Source organism: Gallus gallus, chromosome 2, assembly GCF_016699485.2.
Source record: "Gallus gallus isolate bGalGal1 chromosome 2, bGalGal1.mat.broiler.GRCg7b, whole genome shotgun sequence".
Classification (NCBI taxonomy): domain Eukaryota; kingdom Metazoa; phylum Chordata; class Aves; order Galliformes; family Phasianidae; genus Gallus; species Gallus gallus.
In genome coordinates, this window is record NC_052533.1 from 49,910,860 (window position 1) to 49,930,729 (window position 19,870).

Below are 19,870 nucleotides of genomic sequence, written 5' to 3' on the forward strand. Positions count from 1 at the left end.
TCTCCACTCAGCCTACTCTTACCCAGACTAAATGGCCCCAGTTTCTTCAGTCGCTCCTCAGAGGGCATATTCTCCAAGCCCTTCACAAGCCCTGTTGCCCTTCTTTGGACCTGTTCCAGCACCTCAGTGTCCTTTCTGAATTGAGGTCCCCAAAACTGAACACAGTACTCAAGGTGGGGTCTCACCAGTGCTGAATACAGGGGCAGAATTACTTCCCTAGTCCTGCTCACCACACCATTCCTGATACAAGCCAGGATGTCATTGGCCTTCTTGGCCACCTGGGCACACCGCTGACTTGTATTCAGTCGACTGTCCATCAGTACACTGAGGTCCCTTTCCATCAGGCAGCTTTCCAGCCATTCCTCCCCAAGCCTGTAGGGTTGCCTGGGATTGTTGTGACCAAAATACTGGACTTGACACTTGGCCCTACTGAAACTCATACAGTTTGCCTTGGCCCATCGATTCAGACTATCCAGGTCCCTCTGTAGTGCCTTTCTCCCTTCTGGAAGATTGATACTCCCTCCCATTGTGGTTTTGTCTGCAAACTTACTGAGGGTGCACTCAATCCCCTCATCAAGATCAATAAAGGCGTTAAATAGACATGGGCCCCGGTACTGAGCCCTGGGGGACACCACTCATGACTGGCCACCAACTGGATTTAACTCCATTGACCACAACTCTTTGGGCCTGGCCATCCAGCCACTGTTTCACCCAGAGGAGTGTATGCCCATCTGAACCATGGGTATCCAGCTTCTCCACGAGAATGCTGTGGGGAACAGTGTCAAAGGCTTTATTGAAGTCCAGGTAGACCACACTGACAGCCTTGCCTTCATCCACTAAGTGGGTCACCTTATCATAGAATGAAATCAGGTTTGTCAGACAGGATCTACCATTCATAAACGCATGCTGACTGGGCCTGATCCCCTCGCTGACCTTTAATTGGTCCATGATGGCTCCTGTTACAATTGGAAAGATTAACATGGTGGAAAGATGATAGAGGAGCATAACAGCAAAGGTCCTTTCCCCAGGTGCTGAATCAGTGGTTCAGGCCATGAGTCAACATTTACCATACACTCCACCCCTTCACAGCGTGAACCAGTGATTGAGCTGGTTGAAGGGTGAGCCTTCCCTAATATAAAGATCTGATGCACTGTACAATTGCCCATTGCAATGCAGGTTGACATAATATAAGATGATTGATGGTCAATTTGCAGTTGAAGGTTCTGTTTTTTCATGGGCTGGTGCTTGATGGTGTTAGTGGAGGCATGCATTTGTTTGGTGCAGGTCCATCTTATTTTTCATCTGTTCACACAGGCCATCACTGGGTGTTGTGCTTGATCTCACAGTGACACTGGAACGTTTTGATGACACCTTCTGGTGATCCTAGAGACTCAAAAACTCACAGAGAGTAATACAGATATTTCAGGGGGACCATGAGGGGAAGATCTCCCCTCCACTGCAAGATACAGGCCGTATTCCTATCCTGGGTCAGCGCTTCAGCTTGCACTGGGGCATGCCCCAGCCACCTGTACCACACTCTTTGGCCAGATATCTGCAGCTGCATAACTATATCAGGCACCAAAGGAGGAGGTCCTGATCTGCCATAGTGACATGATGGGGGTCCCCTTAGCAATGAAGACCAGAGCACTGATCACAGTGTCAGTAGGCCATGTACCAATTACCAGAGGGACTACCAGTGTGTCAGCTTTGTCATTGACTGTAGGAGTTGGTGACCAGAAATGCAGTAGACATGTTCAATCCTGTGTTTAACCACATTCCGTATGTCTAACCACATGTCTCTGGCCCGGATTGGTTGATCATGGGTAGTCTGTTTCTGGGTGGTCCGCTGTGCAGTCTGGAGAGTGAGCCCCTGGTACATGGCCCAACTGTCTGTGCAGATGTTCAGGATGCCATCACCAGGTTCTTTGGTTATAACCATTCACATGACTCACAGTTCTACCCCTTGGCTGCTCTGATGATTCCCCTAATCAAACCAGATTATTTCAGTTGAGGGGTGATATGCTACTGCTCTCCATTTGCTTGGGTTGCCCTTGCTGGACCTGTCAGTGTACCAGGTATCTTCAGGAATGGGATATTTCCTCTCCTGAACAGGACTCTTCCCTGGTGGAGCGACCAATGGTTCTTTCGATGCATCACTGTGATACATTGCTGGGCCTAAGATCTTTTGAAGCTCTTCTTTCAGTGGTGATGAAGACAGACTACTCCTCTGGCTGAGATAGGTGACCCATCATGCCACCATTTGTGCTTGGGCCACCACTGTCTTAGGAAGGTGGGGCAGATCTTTCACCCATCCCTGCCTTGGCAGGGTGGTCTTAGCTATGACCACAACTGTTTGGGTTATTGGCTCTACCACCTGTAACATAGGCAGCCAATAACTGTTATTCAGTCATGCTGTATCTTTCTTCTGCTCCATGCTAGACCTGAGACCAGAACCCAATGAAGGTCCAAACAGAGCTCTGGCATTGCCACGGGACAAAAGCCATTCTGAGTGACATGAACATTCAGTTTGGCTGGGAGGGTAGTGTCAAATATACCCAATGCCTGGGCTTGTTTAACTGCCAGTTTTGCCTGTTCGAAAGCCTTGTGTTCTGTTCTCCCCCCAGTCCCATAGTTGCCCCTTTTTCATGGGTTTGTATAATAGTCTCAGCAGCTGTGCTAAATGAGGTATAAAGGAACACCAGTATCCCAATGTACCTAAGAATTCCTGCATCTGCTTTGGTGTTGCAGGGACTACAAATGTATGAACCTTATCTATTACAGCACTGGGTAGTTCTTTGGACTTTCCTGACCAAAATACCCCCAGGAATTTCACAGACAAGCCTGGACCTTGCACCTCCTGAGGATTTATAGCCTATCCTCTTTCTTGCAGATAGGTAGTCAATGAATCCACCTCCTGTCCTACTGCCTCCAGTGGGTCAGATATCAACAGGAGATCTTCAATATAGTGATATAAGCTAACATTATTAGGTTTTTCCCAATTAGGCAGGTCACGCACCACTAGGTTATGGCAGTATGCTGGCAAATACCCTTGTGGCAGGACCTGAAAGATCTACTGCCTGCCTCCCCATGTAAATGCGAACTGCTCTTGAGACTCTTCAGCAGTTGGAATACTGAAGAATGCATTTGCCAAATCTAGTGCACAGTGATAGGCTTTTATCTCCCTACTTAGTGTGTCCATTAAGGAGGCAACATTGAGTACAGCTGCATGAGCAAGCATTGTGACCTTATTTAATTCTCCATAATCTACTGTCATTCTCCAAGTGCCATGTGACTTTCGCACTGGCCTTATGGGAGAATTATATGGTCTTATAATCCCAACATTTTCTAATTCCTGCACAGTCCCTGATGTCTCATCTCACCCCCCTGGGAGTCTATACTGTCTCACATTATTAATCCAGTGCGGTTCTGGCAGGCAAGTAGGCTCATGCTTCGCATGGCCTCTCATTATTGCCTTCACCACTCAGACACTAATACACCTCTGTCAACGTCTGAACGTTCCTCTAGCTGTCTGGAGAGCCAGACCCAATAAAATGTCTGTGCCCAATATGTACTCTGGGACTGGGGCAACAGACACTATACTCCCAGGGCAGGAGGCGCCCAACCCCCAATTTCAACCACATCTGGGTAACTGGAATGGTCTGTTCCCCAAAGCCCACCAATCATGCCTCTACCCCCATTAAATTTAGTCAGATCCCCATAGGTAATTGATGTTTCTGCACCTGTGTCAACCAACGCCATAACCCTTTGTATGCTCTTTAGGGACCCAAAATTTGTCACATCAACATAGGGCCTCTGGTCCCACCTGGAGGCCCTAGTTACAGGGGAACTAACATCCCCTGTCACACCAAAAACTGTCCTATGGCCAGGTCTTTTTCCTCAGGTGACTCAGGCATCATAGCTTGAGTCACCTGAGGAGGCTTTTTTTTTTCTTCTGTTAGGAACTATAAAGTCCTCTGAGTTCCAAGTTCTTGTTGGTACTCGTTGAATTATTCATACTCCCAATCTTTTAGGAGTATTTTGAAATTTCTAGTCATCTTGTAGCTATTTCCACAATTGAAGTAGGATATGATTAGGCTGCCAATCAATCTTGGCAAAGGCCACCCCAGCCCATATGAGATCATTAAACATTTGCTTCTGGCACACCTGTATGGGGCCCAGTCGGGGTGCCCGTGGGGCAGCCCTCCTGGTCTTAATAAGTGGAAGAACCTCAGCTCCTTCTACCACCCAAACATTATGCCTTGTTCTTAAGTGCTCTCCTTCCCCAAAATTGGCTACTAACTGGGCAGCCTGTTGGACAGCAACCTCTGAGGTCACTAGGGGGTCACTATGGAAACGAAGATTCCATAAAGGTGAGAAGGAGCCTGTTGTAAAATCAGGTCTCTCATGCGTGCTGAAAATTTTGCCAAGTCTAGGCTCTCAAATCTTTTTTCATATATTGCTTCTCTCATGCCTGATTCACAAGTATAGGTTTGAAGGTCCTCCATGGGGGACCATAAACCTGTGTGCAATGGTATGTCAGTCTTGTTAGGCCAAGTCACACGGCACGCTGCCATCAACCAATCTATTAATGAATAGTTTTCATGCTGGTGTTGACTGACAGCACATAATCTTTGTCTAAGGGCAGGGTGCAAGGTAATGGACACCAACTTATAAATTTCTGGTCCATTAACCATGACACTTTCTGTCCCTGAATCCCATGACCTTAAGGTGGCATGCTTTCTCTAGGCTTCTGTCAGAGTCATTTTACTAAATCCATTCATTCAGTTGCTGTATAGATATGAACTGTTACATGTAAATGAGTTTGGGCAGGGGACCATGAATCAAGGGGCACCCCTGCTGGTCTATCTCATATTTTTTTTGTTTTCTCAGTTATTATTGGGCAGATCTCAAAGGGATCCATATCAGATGGAGCTTCAAGATCTGACCTGGAGGCTTTGTTTTCTGAATTATCCAGGTCCATTGATTTAGGAGCCTGGGTATCTTCTAATGTAGTGTTGCAGACCTGTTTTACCAGGAAGTTAGGCTTGATTTCTTTCCTGTTAACATGCCAAGTTGTTGTTCTAGTTTTTCAGTATGAATTTGTAGTAGTTGATTTTCATTTTCTAAGGTATTGTTTGATACTTCTGCTTGGTTTAAAGCATTTAATAGTGGCCATGTCATGGGCGATGCAGCTAGCTAGCGCTCTTTTGTAATTAAGATACCTTTATCTAACCCATGAAAATAATTTGCCGTGCAGGATAGGAAGGAAATACTTCCAGTAATGCTCATTTCTCAGTTATAACCACGAGTTCATAGTAGACAGATCCCAGAAATCCTGGGATATGTCCAGGAATAGTCTTATCTAGGGTGGTAACTTTTTTCGCCTTTGCCCATTTAAAGACATTCCAGAAGAAAGGACATTGTAGTATTTTTAGTTTGGCTAGGTCACCAAGTGTTACAATCAGAAAGATTAATGTGGTGAAAAGGTGATAGAGAAGTGTAACAGCAAAGGGAATAGCGCACATAGAATGGTGCTACAAAGGAAAAGTGCTCACCTGTCTCTGTAGAGTTAGGCTCATAGGAAAGACTACAAGGGAGAAATCTCCAACCAGAGATCCTTTCATAGTGGCAGTCAGCACTTAAATGGGGTTTATGGAAGATGGAGCCAGGCTCCACCCCTTCCAGTTGAACAGGTGAATTGCCTTCATCTGTGCTCCCTGGGTTGACCAGGTTCTTTCCTGAGGTGCTCAATCAGTGGTTCAGGCTGTGACTTGACAGTTACCATACAGCTCCCAAGATTATCTGTTCCATAACCTTCCCTGGCACTGAGGTGAGACTGATAGGTCTGTAGCTAGTAGGATAATCTTTCTGGCCCTTTTTGAAGATGGGCAATGTCATCCAACATCAGCTTTTGTCAGAAATTTGAGGTCTTAACGTCTGATCTCATTTTCTGTAGAATTTTGGTAATCAGCTCTGTATTGGTCAGAGCTGTTTGCAAGTCATTTGTAAAGCTTAAATTGAATTTCTGTCAATTCTAAGAGTAATGTTCGCATATCAACAGCTTAGAATGCACTAACCACATCAACAAAAAAGAATTATGGTAGGTTTTCTTCGTTTTAATACTGCTGTGCTGTGTTCAATGTCCTAGCAAAATTGTTTCTTTTTTAGTAGCTTGAAAGAGAATATTACAGTGAAGTCAGTTAAAGAAACAGAGAAGAAACTTCGCCATCTGCTTGCAGACTTGCCACTTCCACCTGAGTTGCCTGGAGGAGCTGAGTTAGGCAAAAGTCCTGAAGAAAAGAAACCAACAGTTCAGTTACACAGCAAGAGGAGACCAAAGTATGTTTATTACATTTTTATTTTATTTTATTTTATTTTAAAGTCTGTCATGGAAGCAGGAGTGATAATAGTTTCCTAAAAATGTGTTCTGTTCAAAGTATTTTTGCTTTGTGACAGCTTCCTTCATACTACATAGTCTTCAATCAAACTGCATCGTTTGTGGTAGTAACTGCTGGTTAGTGGTAGTAAGGTTGTTATCTAATAACGTCTCATGAATATTTAGTGTTGAATTTCCTCGAGATTAAGACGATCTTTGGATATGTTAGCTGCATTCTTAAAGTAGCTATATTCTTAAAAATCCTTGTTTTCTAGAATATGTGGACCACGACATGGTGAAACAAAGGAAAAAGAAATAGACTGGGGAAAACGCTGTGTGGATAAATTTGATATCATTGGTATTATTGGTGAAGGCACTTATGGACAAGTTTACAAAGCCAGGGATAAAGACACAGGTAGGTTGAAAAATGTGAACTTACTCCTGCAATTCTGAACTCTGTGGGTTTGGGTTTTGATTGTTTTTATAATTGAATAAAATCTATATATTCGTTCCTCTAATGTTTTGACATATTTTAGTTGCGTGGCTTGTTTTTAATATAGCCTTTGTCTATCTTTTCCTGCCTTAAAAAATCATCTATTTTTAAAGCTGTGACTGAAAGTACACACTGAGTAGTCTTAATCTCTATTTAAAGTCATGTTTTTTGAACTGTGATGCTCAGTACACAATTTGAGGTAGTGACGAAAAGAGGGTAAAGACTCCGGGGAAACAAAATGGTACCATTGATAGGATGATAAAGAATAATGAAGTTTGTAAAAGGCTGCAAAAATGAATGAAGCTAGGTGTGAAATTTAGCCGTTTTCCTTTGTTGTACTCTGATTGCCATTAGCTGATGGTAGGAAGAGAATATATCTGCACAATGCAGCCCTGAAATGTTGCATATCAGTTATTTTTCTTACAGTATAAGATCTCACCTTAAACTATTGCTGAAATGAGCAAGCAGTCACCATTATGATATGTAGGAATGTTGTCACTGCTTCTAAATGGATAATGCAGTGAAATTTGTTTCCTCAGATGTGTTGTACCTTGCTTGTTGGTTTTAAGTTCAATTGGTAGTTCTTGTGACTCCTTGCCCTTCTGGCTTATTTGTGCGTGCCTTCAATACTGTATAATTTCCTACTTCTTCAGTAACTGAAGCACATATGATCACATAGCAGCCTTCTTTCTCATCTCTAGAATGAGCAGTGTAATGGCACTTCTTTTTCCATTCTTGTCTGAATTTGCAAACCTTAGTATTTTAAGTAGAACTGTCACAAATCATTTCTTAGGTCCTACCTTTGGAGACATTGCAAATCATTGCTAGCAGCTTCTTCCAGCCCTCCTGGGATTGTGGTCTTTGTACAGTTAGCTTTCTAATCCAATTACAACCATGTTGGCCTCTTTGGCAAGCTTCTGTTTGTTTGTCTGTGGCAGTCATGTCCTAACCTCTTGTAGAAGTTACTGTTCTCTATACTGAATGGGCCTATATGGTTAGAGCAAACCTTCCACTTTTCCATCCAGCCTTGAATTCAAATCCTATGTAAGGAGTGGCATTACAATCTTCAAGCTACTTTATAGTAGGCTCTGCAGTGGGCTTTTCAAAGCAAGATTGAAGAGAGAGTGCACAGCTGCTCTTTCAGACACCAGTTCAAGCTGATGCCACATCTTTAAAATGTGACTTTTGAGAGCAGAGGTGGTTTGAATTCATGTTCTGTCCTTAGTGAATATTTTTAATGCTAACAGGAGAATTTACTTTTTTGTATAATGGTGCCTGTCCTGCCTCTCCTATTGCAACATCTACCAATAATTCTGTCAAAGCATTTGAGTGTTTTGCAGCAGTTGTTTTTTGAACAACTAGTTCGCTCAAATTGAAGGACAGTTAATCAGTTTTCTCTTGTTTTTGCAGCTTTTGATGATACAGTGATCTCCAGTACCTGCACCACTGTCTTTTCTGGAGCTGATCTTATGGTGTCCAGAAAACTGCATAATTATTCTTATATAAACTCAGAAGATAAAAAGATTTCGTTAGATCCCGTGTTATTCCCGTTTTCCTTACAGTTTTGTATATCATCCCATCTTTTTTGTATGATCTGAGAGGCAGTATCTTCTGAACAGGTTGATATACTTAGGAAGACATAAGCTGCAACATTAGGATCTATCTCACTCCTATATCACAATCCTAGTTTTTGTCATACCTGGTTTGTGTTGTGAGGTATCTTGTTGTACTTTTTCTATCTGAAGGATTGCCGTAAATCTAGGAGTATGCAAGTAACATTTGGACCTCTTGAGGTCCAGTAGTAACCTCTGTTTTCCATCTCTGAGGGAAGACCTTGACTGTGCGTTCTTATGGTCTGCACGCCCTCTGCATTAACTTTTTCTTGGGACCACCACAGTGTAAACTTGAATGTCCATTGTCTACCTTAACTTTCAGAGATGTCACAAGTTATTATCCCTGATGACTCCATGTGCTATTGCTTCGTTTTCAGCTAGATTTATCTTGAATCGTACTGGAATGTGTTATGTTGCATATGTTCAATAGGCAGAGGTGTGGAATAAGGCTGTTTTAGAGTTAACAGATTTGAACTCAATACATCTACTAAAAAAACCCAAAATGATTGAGCTGATGTACATTCTTTAGATATCCTCCATCATGGGTATGTAATGCTCCTGCCAGTTTGCAGAATCTAGCTTCATCCAGCTCATCCTGCAATAAAACAAATAAGGGAAATTTCCCTTCACTGTAAACATGACAGTGCCACTTCTGTTCATAGTAAGTTTACTGATAAATATTAGATCACTTCAGTTGTTTGAATTGCCTCTTGAACTGTGTAGTATTTCCTCATGCGTGAGAATTCTAATAGAACTTCTAGAGAATTCTAATAGAACTGTCATGTCTCACGTTTCCTTCCTAAGGATTTTATTATAACACAATAATAGCCTTTATTAGGAGAGATGTGAGATTGGGAGCATGGATTTTTTTTCTTTACCAGTATGGATGCTTATACCTTCCTGACTGCTGCATAGCTTAAAAAAAAAAAAATCATGATTGTGGTTCTGCAGCTTACTCAGTGAGAGTCGGTATACAGTATAAGATCTTCCCTTTGAGGGAAAACATATCTTCAGAGGTGTGGTATCAAGACATGGAGTTTAGAGGAAAACTCTCTGAAGGTCTTTTTCATGACCTGGAGAAGGAAAGAAGTGTTACCTACTTCCGAGTCTAAGTGCTTCTATTGCTACTGGTATTTTAGTTCTTCTATTGGCAAGAGGAACTTCTGGTAAAGATATGTACTCTCCTGGTGGCCAGCGTTCCTCAGCACTGTGCCTCCTGCCATTTTAATTGAGCCTTCTGAAAATGCACCTCAGACGCCTCTACCCTGCACATCCATTCAGTCAGGATGTGCCTTCTGTGCCTTTTCTGTCCAGATTAAGCTATTCTGCAAGTCACAGTATGTCCACAGTAATCTTCTTTACATTACTTTTTGGCTTTCTGGGTGTTGGTATCATCTGTGCCTTTCTTCTCAGCCTTGTGCTGTGTACAGGTTTTTTTTTATTTTACTTGAATTTTGTTCCTCTCACGTGAAGAACAAAGAGACCCTTTGTCCTCTTTTTTCTGGTAGCTCTCTCCTTGCTGAACTTGATCATGAATGAGAAATGTTTCATATTCTGCCATCTTAAAGCAGAACAGCTGAATAGCTTTGCAAATCTTTATCAACAACTATTCTTCAATAGGATCTAAACCAGTTCATATCATCTGAATGGGTAAATTATTTGAACCGATGGTTGCTTCTTCTCTCCTTCATTTTTGATGAAGTTTTCTGGAGGTGGTAAGTGTTACAGCAGAGTTCCTTCAGAGCCTCTTCTGAATCAATAAATCAGTTTGTGCTTTTTTTTTGTCTTTGTCCTAGCAACTTTTTTCTTGAAACTTTGTGTTTGTACTTGCAGTATTTTGTATTTGTTCTTCAACATGCAAGGCACACTCTTGTTAACAGACTGAAAGTATTCAGGGAGGCTTACCATACTTATTGGATTGATTAAACAAGGGTCAGTTTTGGACTCCAACTTCTACTTAATCTAGTTACAAGACAGCAAAGGAGGTTGTGAGTTTGCATCGCTATTGGTGGTCTCCTTGTAGAACATCTCCATTTCCAAGGTACACGTCAATCTTTGTTTTGCTTTCTGATCAAGCCCTTGGGAGAGCAGTTCAGTTTCTTGTACTTTCTCACCTGTGGTGGTATGAAAGTGATAAAACCATAGCAAACATGGCTCTCTGCTCTAAAGCTGCTGTTGGTAATTGTTCTTACGTAGAGGTTTATTGGTAGACCTGGTGTGGAAGATCAGGACACGAGTGAGGTGTACATGTGGAAGACAGTTATTATAGAGGTTAGCTAAAAACTCTCATCTGTAATTGTTTCTCTATATCTTTGTTTCCCAACAGTAATTAATTTTGTTTCTGTTCGGCACAATGCATGAACCAAAATCTTAACTGTTTCTGAATGGAGTGTATAAAACTTAACAGTAACCAATGGGAAGGATTTTTAAAACAAAACTGAAGTCCCATAGTTTGGTTGCTAATCTTTTTTTTTTTTTTTTTTTATCCTAGGGGAATTGGTGGCACTAAAGAAAGTACGATTGGATAATGAAAAGGAAGGGTTTCCAATTACAGCTATTCGAGAGATTAAAATTCTTCGACAGCTTAATCACCAAAGCATTATCAACATGAAGGAAATAGTGACAGATAAGGAAGATGCTTTGGATTTCAAGAAGGACAAAGGTATGTGTGTGAATATTAGGGTGGCTCTTTCTGGTCATGTTCTTAATATAGTAGCCTACTACTCTGCAGCTGAAATTTCACTTTTAAATTTTGAAACTGCTACACTTGAGTCCTACTAACAAAAGTCCTTTACTTAGCTCAGCTGTGCCTCTTGTTGGTAGAAACATCTCTGTAAATATTTTGTGTTGTTTTTAAACAAACAAACAAACTTGATTTCAGTTTGGCTGGAACAATTTCGAAGAATAGATGTTTAACTTCACGCTTATGAGTTGGGGGGGTCAGTAACAAGGGGAAGTTGTCACATATGGGATGGGTCGTATGGTTTTGCCTTTTTTTTATTTTTCCCTTTTCTCATAGTATTTTCTGCAACATTCCAAATTATGAGGCTCAACACTGAAGAGATTATTATTATTATTATTATTATTATTATTATTATTTTACTGCAAGTGTCAGTCTTGTTTGGATTGTGCTTGATTTTTTTTTTCTTCTTTTTTTTTTCATAATTGGGTACATGTGTTGAAGACTAGAAGGATAAATGTTGTTTTTCTCCAAATACAAGGCTTACAGACATCGACTGTTTTGGTTTCTTCAGTGCTAAGTCTGGTTTGTCCGAGTTGTTGCAGCCTCTTTATCTTTGAGAATCAAGGAAACAAAAGGAAAAGCATGCAGTTTTGCTGCTTGGAACTTTTGATACCAGATGCTTGTTTGAAAATGTAGTCATTTTGTTTTTGGAGGCCATGTCCTGTCTGCTACAAGTCTTACAAACTTACATAAAAGTTTGGAGTATTTTAGTGCCTTATGGCACTAAAGGTAGATACTATCTGGTAGGGGAGGAAGTTTGAAGTCTGGAACCTGTACTTGCTTCCCTGTTCTCCTGAGTTTCTATACAGCATGTCTAGCACCAGTGTGGAAAGGAAACAGTAAATGACCTGCGTAGCCAGCAGAAGCAGCATGTGATGTTGTGATGACTCGGAAGATGAGTATCAGGCAGGAAATAAGTTCTTTTTCTAGTTTCTTTAGAAAGTATAGTACCTTGAGAGGTGTATGTAACATTGACAACATTTATTTGTTGTTTAAAAGTAGGAAACGTAGCGGAGCAGTTCTTCTTAGATACATGTGTGCAGTTTCAGTGGTCAGCACCCATTTGAAACTCTGATCTAGAGCGACCAGCTTAGGTTTTTTGCGTGACTCTTGTATGAAGTTTTAATTAGGCCTAACCTTGGCTAATGAGACCACATTGAGCCCTGAATGAAATTTTATATTCATTTTCAATTTTCTCCATTTCTATTTGGTGCCATGTCTAAGGTTGAATTGTAAATCTGTTGGTTTACTTCTCTGTATTTTCAGAAAACTGCAAGGGAAGGGACTTCTCTGGAGATACTAGAATAAAATAAGTTTTTGAGATAGTCTTTTGGAAAGTGTTTGCATGATAATAAGTCTGCTATTATGGTTTGTCTCTGAAAAGATGGAATTTTATTTTTTTTCAGGCTACTGCAGTCTGTATTTTTCTAATGAGAAGAGAGATGGAGATTTGTAGCTGAGAAGTATTGGGCAAGTTGTAGTGTATGCAGAGAGCAAAAGCAAATGAGAAGTTCAGTCATTTTCATGGTAAACCATGGCAAATATTGACGTGGTAGTGACATACATTATTGAAGTAAAAATTACAGTAGAATCAAAGTGTTTGCCTTCTCGTGAATATGCTTATGCTTAATGTATGTTATGATTGTCTTAACTTTGGATTATAGCTGTTAAAAATCCCCTACTGCTGAAATCTCATTTGTGAAATTAGGGAATGAAAATATTTCTGCCAAGATATATTTTTCTAGTAGTATGCGAAAAATTAATTTTTGTCTGAGACTGTTTATTATCTCCTGGCCTGTTACTCATCTATTCATTCACTTAAGATGTTTTTTGCTTGGTTTTTAATTGGGATTTCAGAAGTTTAAAATGCATCAAATGGAGTATCCTGGCAGTTCAATAAGTGTTCATCACATTTTATACAGTACTTACTTTAAGGATGTTTTTTGAGATAGTAACATTGGCCTTCAAACCATCAGTGGCTTTACTTGTACCATGTCTTCTTGATACTTCTGAACTGTTGCATGTTTTTAGTTGTCTAAACTTACTGACTTAGAAGTAAAATGTTGTTGAGAATATTAAACTACAGTGAGTGCAAGAAAAGTTTACCTTACAGTGTTTTACCTCAGACAGCTTGGGTTGTTATCTCAACAGCAGCTTTTATAGAAGGGATTTGTTTTAATTCTACCTAGGCCAAATGTTTGAAAAAGAAATACAACACATGTGAGTAGTGAATTGCAAATGTAAAGAGTATTCCATTGGTGGTAAAGCAGAAATGGTTTGTATGAATTGGGAACATATACAGTTAAATAAGTTATATGTGGATCTTCTGTACTGAAGATCTGAATTTTTTACCATTGTAATATTTAGCACGTGTGAGATAGGTATGAGACAGATTTGATACAGTTGGAGAGCAGTGCATCTGATTACTAATGTAACATCTTGATTCTGATGCATGAGTGCTATTGGGTATAGCATATATGTTGGGTTTGCAGACAAGGAATATCTGTTCTGTGCATTTCTCTAGTAGCTCATATGAATATAGGCTTTTTCTCTTCCTTCCTATTATTCAGAGCTTATATGTAAAGTTAGGAATGGGCCACCTGACTCAGTTTGTATGCTGTCTTCTGTGTTTATCTGCGTAACAGTTGATATAATAGGTAAAAAAAACTACTGAACACAGTGTTAAAACTTTCCTTGCTTCTCTGAGGTCATAAAGCTTTATTTGGCTTGATCATAACAGTGAGCTATAGATGCCACTCAGTATTTTCCTAAAATATCAGAACTATAGTTATTTTTGAAGGTGTTTTCTCCCAGTGAGCTAGTGCAGGAGCAGTTGTGGGTGTCAGCTTTTTGTGTTCGCAGAAGCATTCTGATACAGTTGGTGCTTGTGACCAAGTCTGCTACTAGCGATGCTTTTCCTTCACTCTTTTTGTCTGAGAAAGTTTGTGGCTTTATCTGTGCAATTGTAATTGAAGAAAACAAGATTGGATTAAAACAAACTTAAAGAGTTATTTTTTAGGTGTAGTGAAATCCATAGTTCTTTGCAAAATTAGTTGAGCCATTTCACCTAAGTTTGCAAGAAAAAATTTGGGAAGACCACCTCTCTTTCTCTGGGCTTTTATCATCTCTGGTTTGTTCTCTTTATTTTTCTTGGGACTCTCTTGTGCAACCAAGATGGTCCTCTAGTTCTCCATCACTTATTTATCACCTCTAAGCTGTTTGTAAATGATCAACAGTCTAATTATGGAACCGCCATGATTGCTTTTTACTAAACACATGTAAGTGCCTGATTTACCTTTTGTTGCACTGAATGTAAGGCTGCATGAGTGTAGGCTGGCTCTTCTTCCTCCTTTCAGGTGGAATAGGCAGTTTTCAGTTGATAAACCAAGGGATAATATGGAGCTTTGCTTGGGAGACCCTAATAAAAAAAGGTAGTATAGTTAAAATCAGAACTTGTTTGGTTTTGGTGTGTGTGAATTTCCTGTTTAGATTTATGTGCTTGTTCCCGTAACTCTGTCTAAAGTCTAAGGTTACTTTAGGAATGTTCAATTTTGAATTTGGTTGCTGTAAAAAATTAATGGATCTTTTTATGCAGGAAGCCAGTATCCACCCCAACAGTACAGCAATATACTTGTGAAGAGGACTCTGAGTCTGTGGAATGTTGTACAACTTCGCTAGCTACTTTTCTGTATCCATCATGTAGTACTTTGTCTGGAAGCTTGTTTTTTGGAAGGGGTCTTTGCCTGTTCTCATGCAGTCATTAGAGAGTACTTCACAACAGGATTCTGTTCCTATTGTAGCTAGTGTTATCTGGATTTCCTGGGAAGTCTAGTCAGAAATGGAAAATTCAGTGAATACATGCTACTTTAAGCCATTCAGAAGGAAAAAAAAAAGCCACTAGCATTTTGATTTTGTTTTGATCTTAGAGTTGGAATGAATTACTGAACGGATGCTGCCTAAATATGGATCTAAGTAGATAATCAAATGTTTTTCCTATTGTTTTCTTGCTGGTGAGTGAAATTAGATGAATGCTGGCCCAGCCATGGGGATATCTCTTTTAGAAATATAAGGAGTGATGTCTCTAGAAGAAGGAATGTTTCTTCCTGTAGCCCTTTGATCAGGATGTCACTTCTTCATTGATTAATGAGTTGTGCTCAGCTTGCAAGACAGACAGCATCCATGGTGGAATCAGGAGTTCAACATCTTCTCTGCCAGGTTTAAGGATTTGTCACTGTATTCATGCATGTTTAGGTATAAAAGGTATAAAAGGGTTTTTAGACGTTATGCTAATTCCTCTATTCCCATGTTGTTTTCCTTCCCTGCTTAAGCAGTGTCAACTTCCAGTTATCCCTCCTGCCTCTTCTCTGATCCTCTTGCTGCAAAGCAGCTTGTTAGAGCTTAGGCTGTTAAACTCAATGCTTATAAAACTGAAGTCTCTGAATTTCCAAAGCCTCCAGCTTGTTTTGCTGCTCCTGAAGTAGCTGATAGAAACTTCTTACCCAAACAGGCTGCCCAGAGATGTTGTGGAGTCTCCTTTTGTGATATTCAAGACCCACTAGTTCTGTGCAACCTACTGTAGTGAACCTGCTTTAGTAGGGCATTGGACTTGATGATCATAAGAGGTCCCTTTGAGCCCAGACCCTATGATTCTGTGAAACAGTCTTTATGCTACAGTTAAGTTATCAGGATTAGTGAATGCCTGTGAGTGGTTCTTTCCATTTCTGTGTGCGTTCCTGAACACTGGTTTGGAACGAGTTTAAGAAAGTTATGGTTCTATTAGGCTAAGTTTGTCTTAAGCAGAAAAAATTGTTCTGTCTCGTGATACCAAAGTGGAAAAACAAGTATGGCAGTGATGCCTTATTTAGTCTTAAGATGATTAATTTGTAGGCTATGTCTTTGGTGTTTCTCAAATAAGAAAACAGTTTTGTGTGACTTAAGTAGAAAGAAAAGATGAACGTCTGTCTTAAAAGCACAATAACTTAAAGGAATTGGAAAATGTCATCTTAAATTTTGAAGCTGTGTTGGCAAGATTGTGTTTAGAACTGTCTTGGAATCTGGTATATCTTGAGTCCTGGAGGAGAAATGTTAAGGAAATGGAAGATTAAATATAATCCAATTATCTCTAATCAATCAAGCAAAAAATATTATCTATATATAACATAGAAGGAGCTGAGGGAGGCTTATAAGTGAAATGAAAATGTGTTCAGCAACTCATCATTCTATATACCATTCATAAAATGAGGCAGGGTTCCCTTTTTAGAGCATTTTTATTTATAGGATACTATTGTAATGCATATATACAAGGATTTAATTGAATTCTTTACATAATATGGCATTTCTAGATATCCAGTGGCCAGATTGTCTGATCTGTACCTAATCAGATAATTTTAGGAAACCCAAAAACTTTTCTCATGAAAGTACATCTGGAAAAAATTAGCTTAAAAGCTGCCATCAGGTTAGCCTTTTGGATTATTCCCCTTCCTCCTCTGCCCAAAACACTTGTATCTTAGTTTTGGAATAAAGGCATAACTTGATGTCCTGCCTTGCTGAATCTGTTTGTGTTGATGACAGTCCAAAGACCAGACTGCTTGTGTTGCACAAATTGTTTTGCCAGTTCTTATAGCTCACCTGAAAATCGTGTATTGTAGAGTTAATAATTGTATCTACATGGCTCAATCACATTACAGTCAAGCTTATTTAGTGTTTTGATTGAGGAAACTTGATTACCGTTAGAGCTCCATGAAACACATTTAGAGGAGATGATGTGTTAATCCTTTAGTTATTCTAAACCAGTACCTTACTTTCTGTTCCTTATCAATCTTCACTGACATAATGATTTAAGAGATAAGTTTTCCTAAGTGAGGAACAAAGGAGTAAGGCTAGAACTGCCGCCCCCAAAGTCTCCTTTGTTTATCGTATACCTCCCTAACAGATTCAGCTGCTATTATCCCATATTCAGAACTAGGCTACCCTTCAGCTGTTCCCAGTGTTGCTCTGCCCGTGTGCGCTGACAGTAAGGATTTTTACAGTCTCAGAAGATGAAGAAATGGAGATAAGCTGCATGCATTAGCAATAAAAAGTGGGAAAAGACGCAACCGCCGTCAGTGCTTTTTTGCAGCATGTGGAAATTGACTATAGGCTTCCTCCTGCCCCACAGGTACTTATCAGGAAGTGCAGGCCTTTAATAGGACAGAAATAAGAAGAGCTTATCAGATAAGTAATTCTGCGTTCATTTGAGTTGTGTATACTTTACTGAAACAGAGCTGTAGGTGATTTTATGACATTACTTACAGATATGTGGAAGTTGGGCAAAGCTAGCACAAAACAAAAGTGTGTGATTTTGGGACATAACTACACACTATTGAACATCATGGCATCATGAAGGAAAGGATGAATCTTCTGTCCGTAATGTTTTCCTTTTTGAGAAACAAATATTTGTGATATTTGTGTAGCATAAATTAACGGGCACCGTAAACTCAGACAGTGGCGTAATGAATAAATTTTTATCTATACACAGTTTACTTCTTGAATATCTATAGCTTATTTTCCTATTACAAAGCACAAAGCGTCAGACCTCCAGATCTAATGAAAACTTGTGGAAATTTGAAATGATCAAGTGCACTAAAGTAATTTTGGTTTTGTTGACTGAAATTACAGATATTAGAAAATGGCGCCACGATTCTTTAAAACTGAACTAGCAGAATTTTCACTTCAGTTTGCATAGTAACTGTTTTGCGACTATGATCACTCCAAAAATAGTTTGAATAATACTTGAGAATCAGATTTGTAATATACTGCCAAAGCTAGTAGGCTGATTTTAATAGTTTCTCATAACCTGTGAGGAAGGTTAAACTCTTGATAGATCATAGAATGGCTTAAGTTGGAGGGGAGCTTAAAGATCATCTAGTTCCAAACCCCCTGCCATGAGCAGAGTTGCCAACCACTAGATCAGACTGCCAGGGTCTCATCCAGCTGAGCCTTGAATGCCTCCAGACATGGGCATCCAAAGCCTCTTTGGGCAACCTGTTTCAGTGCCTCACCACCCTCTGAATAAAAAATTTCTTCCTAATATCTGATCTGAATCTACCGTCTTTCAGTTTAAAGCCATTCCTCCTTGTCCTGTCACTATTAGACCATGTGAAAACTTGTTTCCCCTCCTGCTTGCAAGGCTCCCTTCAGTCCTGGAGGACCACAGTGAGGTGTCCTTGGAGTCTTCAAGCTGAACAAGCCCAACTCTCTCAACCTATTCTTCATAGCAGAGGTGCTCTAGCCCTTTGATCATCTTCATGGCCCCTCCCTGGACCTGCTCCAACAGCTCTGCATCCTTTCTGTACTGGGGGCTCCACTCTTGGACACAGTACTTCAGACGGTGCCTCACAAGGGCAGAGCAAAGGGGACAGGACAATCACCTCACCCTCCCTGCTGGCCACCCCTCTTCTGATGCAGCCCAGGATACCATTAGCCTTCTGGCTGCAAGAACACACTGCTGGCTCATGTCCAGCTTTTCTAGCATTTTTTCCAGCGTCCAACCCCAAGTTCTTCACAGTGCTGCTCTCAGTGAGTTCTTTCCCAGTTTGTACTTTTGTTTGGGATTGCCCTGACCCAAGTGCAACATCTTGTACTTGATCTTGTTAAACCTCATTAGATTCTTGTGTGCCCACTTCTTGAGCGTGTTCAGGTCTCTCTGGATGGTGTCTCTTCCTTTTTTTATGTCAACTTCACCACTCAGCTTGGTGTCATCAACAAATTTGCTGAGGGGTACACTCAACCCCTCTATTTGTGTCACTGAGGAAGATGTTGAAGAGCACCAATCCCAAGACAGACCTCTGGAGGACGCCGCTAGCCACGACCCTCCACCTGGACATAGAAGTAATGATAACAATCCTCTGGCTATGACCATCTAGCCAATTCTTTATCTGTCTAATAGTCCAGCCTTAAAATCCATGTCCTCTCCAATTTAAAGGTAAGAATGTGGTATAGAACCACGTTAGTGGGCTTGCATAAGTCCAGGTAGATGACATCAGTTGCCCTTCCTTTGTCTACTGATGCTGTCACTCCATCAGAGAATGCCACCAGGTTGGTCAGGCATGGTCTCCCCTTGGTGAAGCCATGCTGGCCATCTCTGATGACTTCCACATGTGTCTTAACATCTCTTCCAGGAGGATCCACTCCATGACCTTCCCAGGCACAGATGTGAGGCTCACTGGCCTGTAGTTTCCCTGATCTTCCTTTCTCCCTTTCTTGAGCGTGGGAGTGATGTTTTCCTTTTTCCAGATACTGGGGACTTTGCCTGACAGCAACAGTTTTTCAAATATGATGGAGAGCAGCTTGGTGACCATGTCAGCCAGTTCGTTCAGAACCCTGGGATGTATGTCATCTGGCCGTATAGACTTGTACACATCGAGCCTCATGAGGTGGTCACAAATTTGCTCTGCTCTTACACTGGGAGGGATTTTGCTCCCCTGATCCCCACTTAAAAGATCAGGGACATGAGAAGCATGAGAAGCCTGACTGGACATGAAGACCAAGGCAAAGAACTCAATAAGTACCTCAGCTTTCTCCATGTCTGAGGAGGCCAGCTTTCCCTTTTCATTTATCAGAGTGACTGCACTCTCTTTTGCCTGTCTCTTCTTCCTAATGTATTT

The 19,870-nt window shown here is 40.7% G+C and overlaps 1 protein-coding gene across 10 annotated transcripts in view; it reads left to right on the forward strand.

The window, feature by feature from the left end:
- Window positions 1–19,870, forward strand: part of CDK13 (cyclin dependent kinase 13) — a 62,743-nt gene that overhangs the window by 17,529 nt on the left and 25,344 nt on the right. For 6 of the 10 annotated variants that reach the window (XM_040689290.2, XM_040689298.2, XM_040689306.2 and 3 more), the window contains exons 3-5: window positions 6,169–6,339; window positions 6,652–6,791; window positions 10,974–11,144. In XM_040689290.2, coding sequence (XP_040545224.1) covers window positions 6,169–6,339; window positions 6,652–6,791; window positions 10,974–11,144 — 482 coding nt within the window. The remainder of the gene's footprint in view (window positions 1–6,168; window positions 6,340–6,651; window positions 6,792–10,973; window positions 11,145–19,870) is intronic. The other 4 variants (XM_040689291.2, XM_040689317.2, XM_040689293.2 and 1 more) reach the window with 1 other exon arrangement.